Genomic DNA, 11,298 nt, shown 5'->3' with positions numbered 1-11,298 from the left:
CACTGCAGGGCAAAGAAGAGCTGACTGAAAGACTTTGGGAGGGGCCAGGGCTGGCTGATGCAACCCCCAGGGGTATAAAAGACTGAGCATCCATCTTGAAGATGAACTGGCCCTATGGTATGTACGAGGGGCAGTTCCCAGCACTGCAGCTTTTTCCTTATGTAGTCCTTTGTTGTATTTTTGTTAAGGTTTAATAAACCTTTTTAAATTTTCAAAGTGAGCAGGTGTCTCTCACATGAAGCACGTCCAATCCTGGGGTCTCTCACTATAAGGACATTGAAGTGCTGGAGCGTATCCAGAGAAGGGAACAGAGGCTGGAGAAGGGTCTGGAGCACTAGGAGTAGCTGAGGGAGGTGGGAGAAAGAAGGCTCAGGGGGGACTTCCTCACTCCCCACAACTCCTTGACAGGAGAGGGGAGCCAGGTGGGGATCAGGCTCTGCTCACAGGGGACAAGGGACAGGACAAAATAGAACAGCCTCAGGTTTTCAATGGCACTGGGGGAGGTTTAGATTAGATATTAGGAAAAAAGGGTTGTCAAGCTTTGGAACAGGCTTCTCAGGGAAGTGGCCGAGTCACTATACCTGGAAGTGTTCAAAACCCATGTGGATACAGCACCTGAGGACACTGTTTAATAGTGAACATGGAGGCGGTGCTAGGTTCATGATTGGACTTGAGGATCTTAAATGTCTTTTCCAACCTTAACAATTCCATGATTCAAGGCAGGCTATTACTGCCCTGAAATCTCTGGGCAGCACTGCGGTTATGATTGTACTCCCTTTTATCCCATTTTACAAGGAGAATACTACCATGGAGTAATCTAGATGAAGAGTACTCATCCATGAAAAGGTATTAAGGCATCTGCCTTCAGATCAGTAAATGACCTTGCAAAGAAGTAATTTAGAATAACCGAAGTGATGAAACAGAGGCAATGATGGAGTTTTAGCATCAGTAACTAAGAAACAATACAGCTTGTTCCCTGCTCTGTCTTTTCAGTTAGACCTTCTCAATACCAGCTTTAAATCCTTTCCATTCTCACCTACTCAAAACAAAAGGTCAAGGAATTTCTCCTCTAGCAGCCCAGTTAAAAATACAGACTTCAGTTATCAACAGCTAAAAATCTAAAATAATAGTTGTTGAGGTACAGCCAATTGACCATGCTACAAACTCAGCATCTGAAAATCTATACGATTAATTTCTAAAAGTTTATCACATACAGGAAGAGATAGCAAACCAGAGACTACAGATATTGACAAAATTTATTTATTTATTTATTCCCCACTTTATTGACTTTTCAAAGAAACCCACCACAAATACCATTCAAGTTGGAATATACTAGTATGCTACCACTGTTAAAAAAAAAAGGCATGAAAAAATGTATAGTTGAAGGCTATTAAATTCTGATACATCTGGATGCTCACTTAAGAGTCCTTATTATTCTAGGACAGTGGAAGTACAGTAGACATTCGGTGATAGCTAATTTGCCAGCTCATGAAGAAGAAGATGCACAAGAACTGATCAGTGCATCTGCCTTCTCTTTAAAAGCCAATCAGCAATAAATAGATGGTGCCACTGTGATGCAGGAACGATTATGGTCTCTCTCCTTAGTTGGGTTTCTGGGTTTTCATGATTTTAGGCTACTGGACGGTTGGGGAGTTTTGGCAAAAAGAAACTTTGAAAGGTGAAAGTTCACTTTATTAGAAGAGGCTATGTTTAAATTTTACGCTTTAACAGATTATCACCAGTTTCATGCCTTAATGTCTAACAGCAACAGCATTCTTTTTTCCCCAAAAAAAGGGACTATTATGAATGCATTATAATCAAAAATCAAATCTTTAGGTGGTAACCTATGTTATATTCAGCTGTTATATTAAGAGGTATCACCTGGGTTAATTACATAACACCATGTTAGAATATGCCTAAAATAAGAGTTTTTAATTAACTATGCTGTGGCTTAAACACCACTTTTCAGACATAACTCCACATTATTTCTGAAATTTTTAATATATCTTAAAAATATACCAATTAAAATAAATTATTGTTATATATTTCTTTATATCAAAGAAGAATCTTCAAATTTACAAAAAGCCAGTCCAGAGGTAAGTGTGTCATATTCCACTAGTGAAGAATTTAAAGTAACTGACATTATTTCCAAATAGTTAACTTCTACAGTTTATTGCCTGCTCTTTATTTCTTATTTGGCTCACAGAAAGAAGAACATTTTGTTTCACAAGAATGTCTCTCGACAGAGTGGACATGTGGATTTGTTGCTGGATGAGAACCATTTGTACTGAAAAAGAGAAATACGTCTGTTTAATATATGAAGGCAAGCTGAGTACAGAAACACTAGTACATTATCAATAACCATTATTGCCAAGGATCTGTGTTAAGCTGCACCAGGGCAGGTTTAGACTGGACAATAGGAAGAAGTTCTTCACAGAAGTAGTGACTGGGCATTGGATTGGGCTGTCCAGGGAGGTGGTGGAGTCACTGTCCCTATGACTAAACTATGACACTAAGTGCCACATCCAGTCTTTTCTTAAACATCTCCAGAGATGTTTAAGAAAACACTGGATGTGGCACTTAGTGTCATAGTCCAGCTGACAAGGTGGTGTTAGATCATAGGCTGGACTTGATCTCAAATGTCTTCTCTAACATAGTTAATTTTGTGATTCTGTGAAAGTAACTATCAAAACATTACCTATACTTTAAAAAAAAAGACAAGAAACAGTAAAAAAACCCTTTTCACTCACACATATATGCATGTGTATATGTACATATGTATTTTTATATACACCTATTAGACATACACTGTGTAGCAGCTCTTCTTTCATTACCTGCCCTTACATCTTAGTACAAAATTCACAGAAATAACTTATGAGTGCTGTTAATCCCAGATACTCCAATGACAAAGTGGAAAATTGTTGGTAATACAGTAGAAGTTTCTGGTTTAAACTATATGGATAGCCAGGCTGGATGGGGCTTGGACAACCTGGTCTAGCAGAATGTGTCCCTGCCCATGGCAGGAGGATGGAACAGATGAGCTTTAAGCTCCTTCTGACCCTGCTCTATGATTCTAGGGTATTTTGCCTATTTAAAAAGATTTACTCCAGGTACTTACCAAGCAAGCTGAATGAAACTTCTTCTTGCACGTTCTGCAAGCTTTTTTGGGAAGAGAATAGTTTGAACCATGAATGACTGAAAAACAGATCATGCAATCTTCAACGCCTTCAAAACGTTTATCCACATTATTTTTCCACAAAGATAAGCCTTCCATAATACTTCCATTCTAAAAGAGGGAAAAGAGCTATTAATACTGTAGAACTCCTTTGAACTATTCCTGTTGTAGTCATAAAAACATAAAGGAAACAAGGCCTGAAGGATTTATAATCTGAAACTACATGCAATACATACAGTGCATAATTTATAATACTCTGATCTACAGAAAAGTGAGTATTCAACAGTGCAGGAAGAGCGTATTCAGGAGCACTTAAAAACAGATTTTGAAATTTTCAATCACTGCTTTGTTTTGGTCTAACCACAGATTATGCCATTTCAGCAACCATCAGTCTTTTAGAGAATTCCATGGATGGGGTTTTTGGTTTTGATTTTTGTTGTAGTCATTTGTTTGTTTGTGGTTTTTTTCAAATTATAGTTGAGATGGTACTGACACACAGGACAAACACTGGGCCATATCTTAAGAGATCTAAATTTTCAGCTTGGGCTCTGGATTTAACAATAGGCTGATCATTTTACCTCTGTTTATGTATCTGGAGAAAAGCAGGTGGTAAGAATGACCCAATTCTACAAAGGTTTGCAATCTAATGAGATCTATTACACAGATCTATACAATACTGCATTACTAGGAATGTTTTTCTGCTGTAAGGACTTATTAAATTTTCAAAACTAAGAACTATATTGAAATTCACCTGATGTGTAAGATAAGTGCTTAACTGTAGCATCCAATTGCGCCACTGCTGTACAGCTACACCAACCCTCTTTCCACTCTCAACTGTTATGGATCCCAGTGGATAATTTGATGGAAGCTGTATTATTAGTTCAATAAAGATATCATCAACAGAATAGGTTGCAATGACTTCTCGTGTTGCAGACCGAGCTTTTACCTTTGAAAAAAATACACGTATTAAAAAATGCCATTCAGCATCTCTAGTCTTTGTATATATATATATAAAAATATAAACACATTCCTATGCATATTAAATGATTTTCTTAGATCAGGTAAACACTTTTTTCAAAGAAAACAAAAATCTACTCATATCTCAGTAAACTAAAAAGGAATTACCAGCCAGTTTTCATTCTACTGATTGATTACATCTTTTAATAAATAAAAAGTAGTATATTGATAGCAGTACCTTCCACTTCCTCAAATTCTTCAACATCCTAAAATCCAGTCTTTCATGTTTTTTCCAAGCAGAATATTAATAAACATAAATTTAATTTATTGATACCAAGCAAAATTATGTTTAATCAGTCATTTAGAACAACAAAATTGCAGTCATATAAAACAGAACCACAGTCTGGTCTGAGAAGTAAAATTTCCTGAAATGTTTGCAAAAAACTCAAGTAAATAAAAAGAAAGGACAAAAAGTCTTACTGTCATGCCATTAAATAACTGTGTGCTAGTCTGAACAGAAGCTATTTCCTGGGAGGAGAGCACACTGCTGACATATTTGCTTGTGAATTTATCCACAACATTGAAGACACGCTTCTCACAGCTATTCCACCACAGCCTCACCATGGCTGGCAGATCTTTCAGAGTTATATGGTACACAGAGCAGGCCAAGTGTGGGATCTGGGATGACAGCATCCCTGTCCCTGGGAGGGAAAGAAAAGGTGTTGAAATACTCTTAATACATTAGTCATGGAAGTTGGTGCCTCCACACCACATACAAATTTCTGATTCAAATATAATTGTGGTACTTGGAATTTCATGTACATGTTCCTATTATTGCTATTCTAAGGGCCTGTTTGACTCAGCCCTTCTTCACCAGGCTGGTTTTTTGTTCCTTAGCCTGATACTCCACACCTCAGAATTCACCTTTCCATTTAGAAACTGAACTCCAAGTGGACACCAGGAATCAAAAATAATTTTATATTGTAGAAATCACAAAACACTCACTTTGGAGCGAACAAACAATAAGGTGTTTGGAGGATAGCTGAGCTTTGCAAGCATGTCAAGTTCCACCAACAGAGGTTCAGGTTGGATATTAGGAAATAATTCTTTGCTGAAGGAGTGGATAAACATTGGAACAGGCTGCCCAAGGAAGTGGTGGAGTCACCATCCCTGGAGGTGTTCAAAAAACACACAGACAGAGCACTTTGTGATATGGTTTAGGGGACATGGTGGTGTTCAAAGGGTGAACTTGGATGATCCCAGAGGTCTTAATGATTCTATGATGAGTTAAGGGAAGACTTTCCCTTGGGATGTCATGTTAGTAATTCTTTCTTACTGTCATCCAGATAAATTGTTCTGCAGCATACAGTGATGTCCAAGAGAAAAATTAGAAATGGAAACTCCATTTCCTTGCTTATATCTATGTAGGTACATTAAAAAAATTAAATTAAGGGACTTAAAAATCTAATTCCCTTTTTCATGTTTCTCAGCTAAAAAGGCAGCATATCTTCTCTCATCATCACTGATTAACTGGGTCTTTTGAACAACATGATTAAAACAACACACAATTTAACATCTCAAATATTTAAAAATATATATTAAAATGGTTTTTAATATTTCGAATTTATATATTAAAATACAAGAAAATATGGAAATTTTATTTAATATTTAAAATTTTCTCTAGAAGCAATGGTTCCAGAATAGATCACACATTTCTAGTGTTTTGGAATTGTTACGTTCATGATTCAAAAGTAGCAATGTATTATTCCTGACTTATGTTTTTCTTGGTTTCTCTGATAAACATGTCAACTTTGTTTAAGTTTCAAATGGGGAGAGTTAACAAAAGATTATTAAACATATGTATGTATTTGTCTCTCTGTGTATTTGTTTTATAGGTAAGACTTTCTAAATAAGTATTTTTAAGAAAAAAAGCTTATTCAAATATAACAACTCTCTCGAATGCACAAATACAGTTTTTACTAACCTTTGACATCTAAACGAAGCTCTTCAGTAAAGAAGGTTTTTGTGTCCTTATTTGGAACTTCTGAAGTTGGCCCAGAAAAGACAGGGTTTTCAGGCATAAGCCTGAACAAGTGATAAAGCAGTTTATTCAAGCTTTTAGTTCTTCTAAGGTATTGTGAGTAGAGAACACGTAGCTGGTAGCATTAAAAAAATTCACAAAAAAACCAAAACATGGTAAATACAGCTTACACTGTAAATAATACAAATACGTCCTTGCAGGGAGGAACAGCAACATTGTGATTCAGAAGTAGTGTTTAGAAGACAAGTTTAGTTCTCTGCACCATTGCGAATGATTAGAAGATTATATATGTAATATGTACCAAGCTTGTTTGAAAATGCAAGAAAGAGTCATCTTTTCATGAATCTTAGTTCTTCTTTGCTCTAATTTTGCCATCCTCAAATACAGCGGTGCAGAAATCTAAGTCTGTTGCTGCTTTCAGAATTTTCACTAATTTCACAGAAACAAGGGATAAGAAGTTACATAATTAAAAGAAAATGGCTGGATGAAATTGAGACTGAAACTAAAAAAGTACGTTAAGAAATTCAGTTAAAAAGACTCTGAAAATATACCTGAGAAGAAGCTGCTTTAAAGAAAGCTAATGTCAACTTCCAAGTGAGAAGATATCCTAGAACAAGGCAGAACTCATCACTCAGGGGTTGAATAACTGCAAATTCTCCAACCGGAATGCATTCCAGGATGTTTTCTAGCAAGAGTTCTTGAGTGGCCAGGATGGACATAAGAGCTGCTGGAGGTGATCTGTGGAAAAATATTATCTGGAATAGTAAACTCAAATCTTGAGCACAGCATGAAGTGAATTTAAGCTCATAGCCTTCCTAGAAAGTCATGAAAGTAAAGCCATGCACGCACAACATAAAATAAGCCTTTTATTACAGGAAAATTTACTCTTTTAAAAATTTCTTCTTTTTCCCTGAATGGGAGAGTTGGTGCTTTTACCTTCTTGGAAGACAAATTTAAACTGAATGCTGATCACTTCATCTGGGAGTCGTCTATGGCTGATCTGATTTAACCTACATCATGGATAGCCACTTTGCTTGCCTTCTCTGGAGTCACACCAACAAATGAGCAACTGAACAATGATCTCCTAATCACTGCTGGCTCTGGGTTGAAAAGCCTTTTGCATCTCTGCAGTTAGGAAAGGTATTAATCATTGGGCTGAGGTTAAAAAGGAGTTTTAACCAGTTACCACATTCCCTCTTCAAACCAGAGAATTCATGGGATTCAAGCTGTATAAAACACAGAGTTAATTTTGTTCTGTTTCAGGTAACTGAAATTACCTGTGCAGATACATCCTGAATACAAATAAAAATTTGCCAAGATTTCTTACTATAAAGCATATATACAGCATTTAGTCCAGTAACTGCACCTAAAAACAACTGCAAATACTGTCTCCAGTTTTAGTGCAAAGGACCAAAATATTTAATATTCTAAATATTTATAACCTTATTGTCATAGCTATGCAATTTTTTAACATCTCCTAGCTGAAAGCTACTCTGCTGCAAATTTCAATCTTTTAACACATTTTAAAAATATGGAAGACAGTCCTATAGAAAGTGAGGGAAATAATACACACAATGCCAATTCCTCCTCTTCATCACCATAGGACTTGAGATCTTCATCATCAAATTTAGGCAATTCAGGCATTAATCTATATAAATATGGAAAGGAAATGAGGTTTAATTTTAAAATAATTTTAATAAACTATTTTAATATATGTGATGCATAGTTCTTTGCTTATCAACATCAACATTCTGACAGACAATAAAATAATGGCAGTTATTCCTTAAAAACAACACAGAATCTTTCAGAAACATGCCACCATCTTTGGTCAAGAGCAACAGCCAACAAGCATGTATCCTCGCTCACTCCTCTTTCCAGACCTCTTACTTTTCCTGAGCCATGCTAAAATAAAATTCTCTATCAGAATAAAGCTATTGCAACTTTATGCCTCAGTATAAGTGAAAGATAATGGTGGCTGGCTTAAGCCATCTGCCTTGCAATCTGCATTTTGGGGAGCCAAATGCACATATTTTACAAATTCTGTATTGTCTCTCTGAGAATTAGAAATATCCAAGGAGTTCACAGCAGTACTACCTATCTGTATTTACTTTCTTATCTAAATTAATGAAAATAAAAATGTCATACTATTTAATGGTAGTGTCAGGCCCAGATAAAACCTGGAATATTTCAGTTTGCATTTTAGGATTCCATGAGTGCTAAAATAAGGGCTAAAAATAAATACCTTTCTTAAGTCTGCTAATACAATTAACTTTAGCATTCACAGTTTTATATAGTGTCCTCCAAAAAAGAACATGAATTGCCCAGTTGAGGATTTTCTCCCATAATGGAATATGATTTTGCTACAAGTGCATATCCTATAGCACATTATTTTTAAAAAAGGGGCAGGAGGGTTGAGAGGCAATGAGAGTGAAAAATTTGTTGCTTCTTACTTATGCAGCATATGGTAGACAGAAACCTGTACAGGTCGAGCCCGGAAAAGCAATAACGGACAGAGTGTGTTCAGTAGAGTCTGGAGTTTATCTGGAAGATTTGTCTTCTGGCCTGCAACAAACTTCGGTGGCAGCTTATGGTTTAAGAACTGGTCCTTTGAGATGTAAGTTAGAGCTTCACCCAAAGATGATAATACAGAGTTCTGAAAAGAGCCTTCTGATGCATTTTTGGTTTCTCCTGTTTAAAAGAAGACAAGCTATGATGCAGAATGTATGGATGATACCATAAATAAGTTCTGCTGGAAACAACTCAAGATTGCACTTGACAGGTTCCATCTAATCTTAACAATCTCTATGTTATATGCAATCACTTTACTAATTAACATGTCAGTGTTAAAAAAACTGAGTTGTTATAAACTCTATTTACATTATATTCCTGTAAATTCAAAAATGTGGCCTGTTCAGTTCTATTTCAAAACAGCCTGGCTGTTATCCCCTTGTCATATACTTGCCTGTGATTTTCACCAACAAGGGTAACAGCAAATTGTGAATTCCCTCAGAAAAGAATTCCTTCCATTCACTGACCAAGTTCTTAGGAAGATTTGCAGTACTGTAAGGAGCTGCAGCCTCAAAGTAAGTGCTAAGGGCAGATGCCAAGTCACAACTGACACAAGCAAAAATCTGCACAAGCGGGATATGGTAAAGCAAACGGCTTTCACTTGTTGTCTAGGAGGAAATAAACACAGAGGAAGATTCCTTAACCATAAATTTGCTTTAAAATTTGTTTCACATTTCCTGTCTACAACAAAAAGTGTAATTTCAAAGACAATTAAATTGCAAGAACCATTGGAAAATTCTGTGGGTCGGGGAGGTTGGTTTAAAAATAGAAATTGTACTTCAATAGGACTACCTGAAATGAATTCCCAAGTCTCACCAACATTAGAAACATGGATTGTTTCCATTATATAACCTTCCTTATAATGACAAAAAGAAATTTCAATGGACAACATACTACTAAAAACTGGAAATTATTGAAGTGGCTATCAGGTGAATATTTCCTCTCCCCCAACACAGATGCTTTCTTTTTATCTTTGTTCTTACCCGTTCTGTCAGAAAGCAGTATCATTATCAATTAAAAATATTTCCTACTTAGTCTACACAACAAGATTTTCTTTTAAGTTTGTTGTTTGTTTTTAAACAAAATACATAGTTTTGAGGCACATACCATTAGGTAAGATTAATCCTGAGACCAAGAAAGGTCACATGAAATTTCCAGCCTGCCCTTCTGAATGCACAGGTGACAGAGAGTGACAGGTTCTGTATATTTATTTGATTTATCAGTAAGTAGTCATCTGACTACTAACATTACTGTCCTCTTTCCTAACAGCATTAGAATATAACTTTGATACTTCATGTGATCAGTTAGATATTGAAATGCAGACATTGCTTTTCATTCAGCTGATTTTGATGTATCATGTTAAACTATGTTTTAAAGAAATATAATTTTTCAATTAATCAATAATTAATTTTTCAATTAATCAATAATTTTTCAATAGAGACCTACAGCAGATATATTTCAAAATTAATCTCCAATTACCAATGCCATTATTAAAGATCGTATTACTTGAAGAGTGAGCTGATTTTATCTCAATACACAAAAAGAAACAGGACAGTATAACTGCTTGTGCTTTTAAATCTTTGTCCAAAGTCCAACATAAACTGGATTTTGTGCAATTCTTCTTGTCATTGTGTCAAGAATTCGGCTGAGATTACAGTGTCATTGCCATATTCAGGGAATAATCAAAAAGGTAAGTACATTAAAAGTGAAGATGCTTCCATATTACCTCTAACCAAGCCAGCATGGAGCACATCAAGAAGTCCCACTCATTATCAGCCAAAGGAGCTGCAGAATATTTCAGCAACAAGGGAAGGTAACGCATCAACTCAATGTTGAAACCAAGCAATTGAGCACTTGCTTCTTTCAGACTGCTGTAATAAAAATACAACCAAAGCTTATACAGATTCATGTTGTAGACCTGAGTATTTATATTCTTGCCTTCACTCCTCCTCACAGGACAAATTTGTCTGGCACTACCATGCTGTGTCCTGTGTGCTTTTGATATTCTGTATTTCAAAGGTAGAGTGCTACATTAGCTGCCAAGTCTAAAGAAGATTCCTAAATTACAGATTCATACATTTCTACAATTTAAACATTTGCTCAATCAATATACTTACATAAACTACGAATGTCAGCAATTTTAATTAAATCAATGCAAGAAAAATAATAATTTTAAGTTACCGATTTAGGAAAAGTTATTAACCCTTTAAGTGTCCAAATACTATATATTATATATTATAGATTTAGATTAGTAGGAAGAAATTCTTCCCTGTGAGGGAGACCTTGGCAGAGGTTGCCAGAGGAGCTGTGGCTGCCCCATTCCTGGAAGTTCAAGCCCAAGTTGGACAGATCTTGGAGCAACTTGGTCTTATGGAAGGTGTCCCTGCCCATGGCAGGGGTTGGAACTGGATGAGCTTTAAGGTCCCTTCCAACCCAGAAAACTCAATGGTTTTATAATTATTTTGGAACTTTGTTGCCTGGATTTTTCTCACTATAGTCAAAAAAGATAATCTCAGTATATTTTCACTCCTCGCTGGAAGCTTTTCAAGTTACATTT

The 11,298-nt window shown here is 36.0% G+C and overlaps 1 protein-coding gene across 5 annotated transcripts in view; it reads right to left on the bottom strand.

The window, feature by feature from the left end:
* Nucleotides 1-1,244: 1,244 nt before the first annotated feature.
* LTN1 (listerin E3 ubiquitin protein ligase 1) overlaps nt 1,245-11,298 on the bottom strand; it is a 31,703-nt gene continuing 21,649 nt past the window's right edge. For 3 of the 5 annotated variants that reach the window (XM_071433380.1, XM_071433381.1, XM_071433383.1), the window contains exons 21-30: nt 10,468-10,612; nt 9,136-9,349; nt 8,624-8,861; nt 7,747-7,821; nt 6,725-6,911; nt 6,117-6,288; nt 4,613-4,833; nt 3,927-4,121; nt 3,119-3,286; nt 1,245-2,287 (exon numbers count right to left, since the gene is read on the bottom strand). In XM_071433380.1, the coding sequence (XP_071289481.1) occupies nt 2,225-2,287; nt 3,119-3,286; nt 3,927-4,121; nt 4,613-4,833; nt 6,117-6,288; nt 6,725-6,911; nt 7,747-7,821; nt 8,624-8,861; nt 9,136-9,349; nt 10,468-10,612 (1,678 nt within the window). In that variant the 3' untranslated portion in view covers nt 1,245-2,224. Of the gene's footprint in view, nt 2,288-3,118; nt 3,287-3,926; nt 4,122-4,612; nt 4,834-5,137; nt 5,303-6,116; nt 6,289-6,724; nt 6,912-7,746; nt 7,822-8,623; nt 8,862-9,135; nt 9,350-10,467; nt 10,613-11,298 lie in introns of those variants that run through there. The other 2 variants (XM_071433382.1, XR_011680146.1) reach the window with 2 other exon arrangements.

The sequence above is a fragment of the Agelaius tricolor genome, unplaced genomic scaffold (assembly GCF_023055355.1).
Source record: "Agelaius tricolor isolate 1412-34295 unplaced genomic scaffold, bAgeTri1.0.p SCAF_9, whole genome shotgun sequence".
Classification (NCBI taxonomy): Eukaryota; Metazoa; Chordata; class Aves; order Passeriformes; family Icteridae; genus Agelaius; species Agelaius tricolor.
The sequence above is the reverse complement of the archived record's forward strand: the minus strand, read 5'-3'. Positions and strand labels throughout refer to the sequence as shown.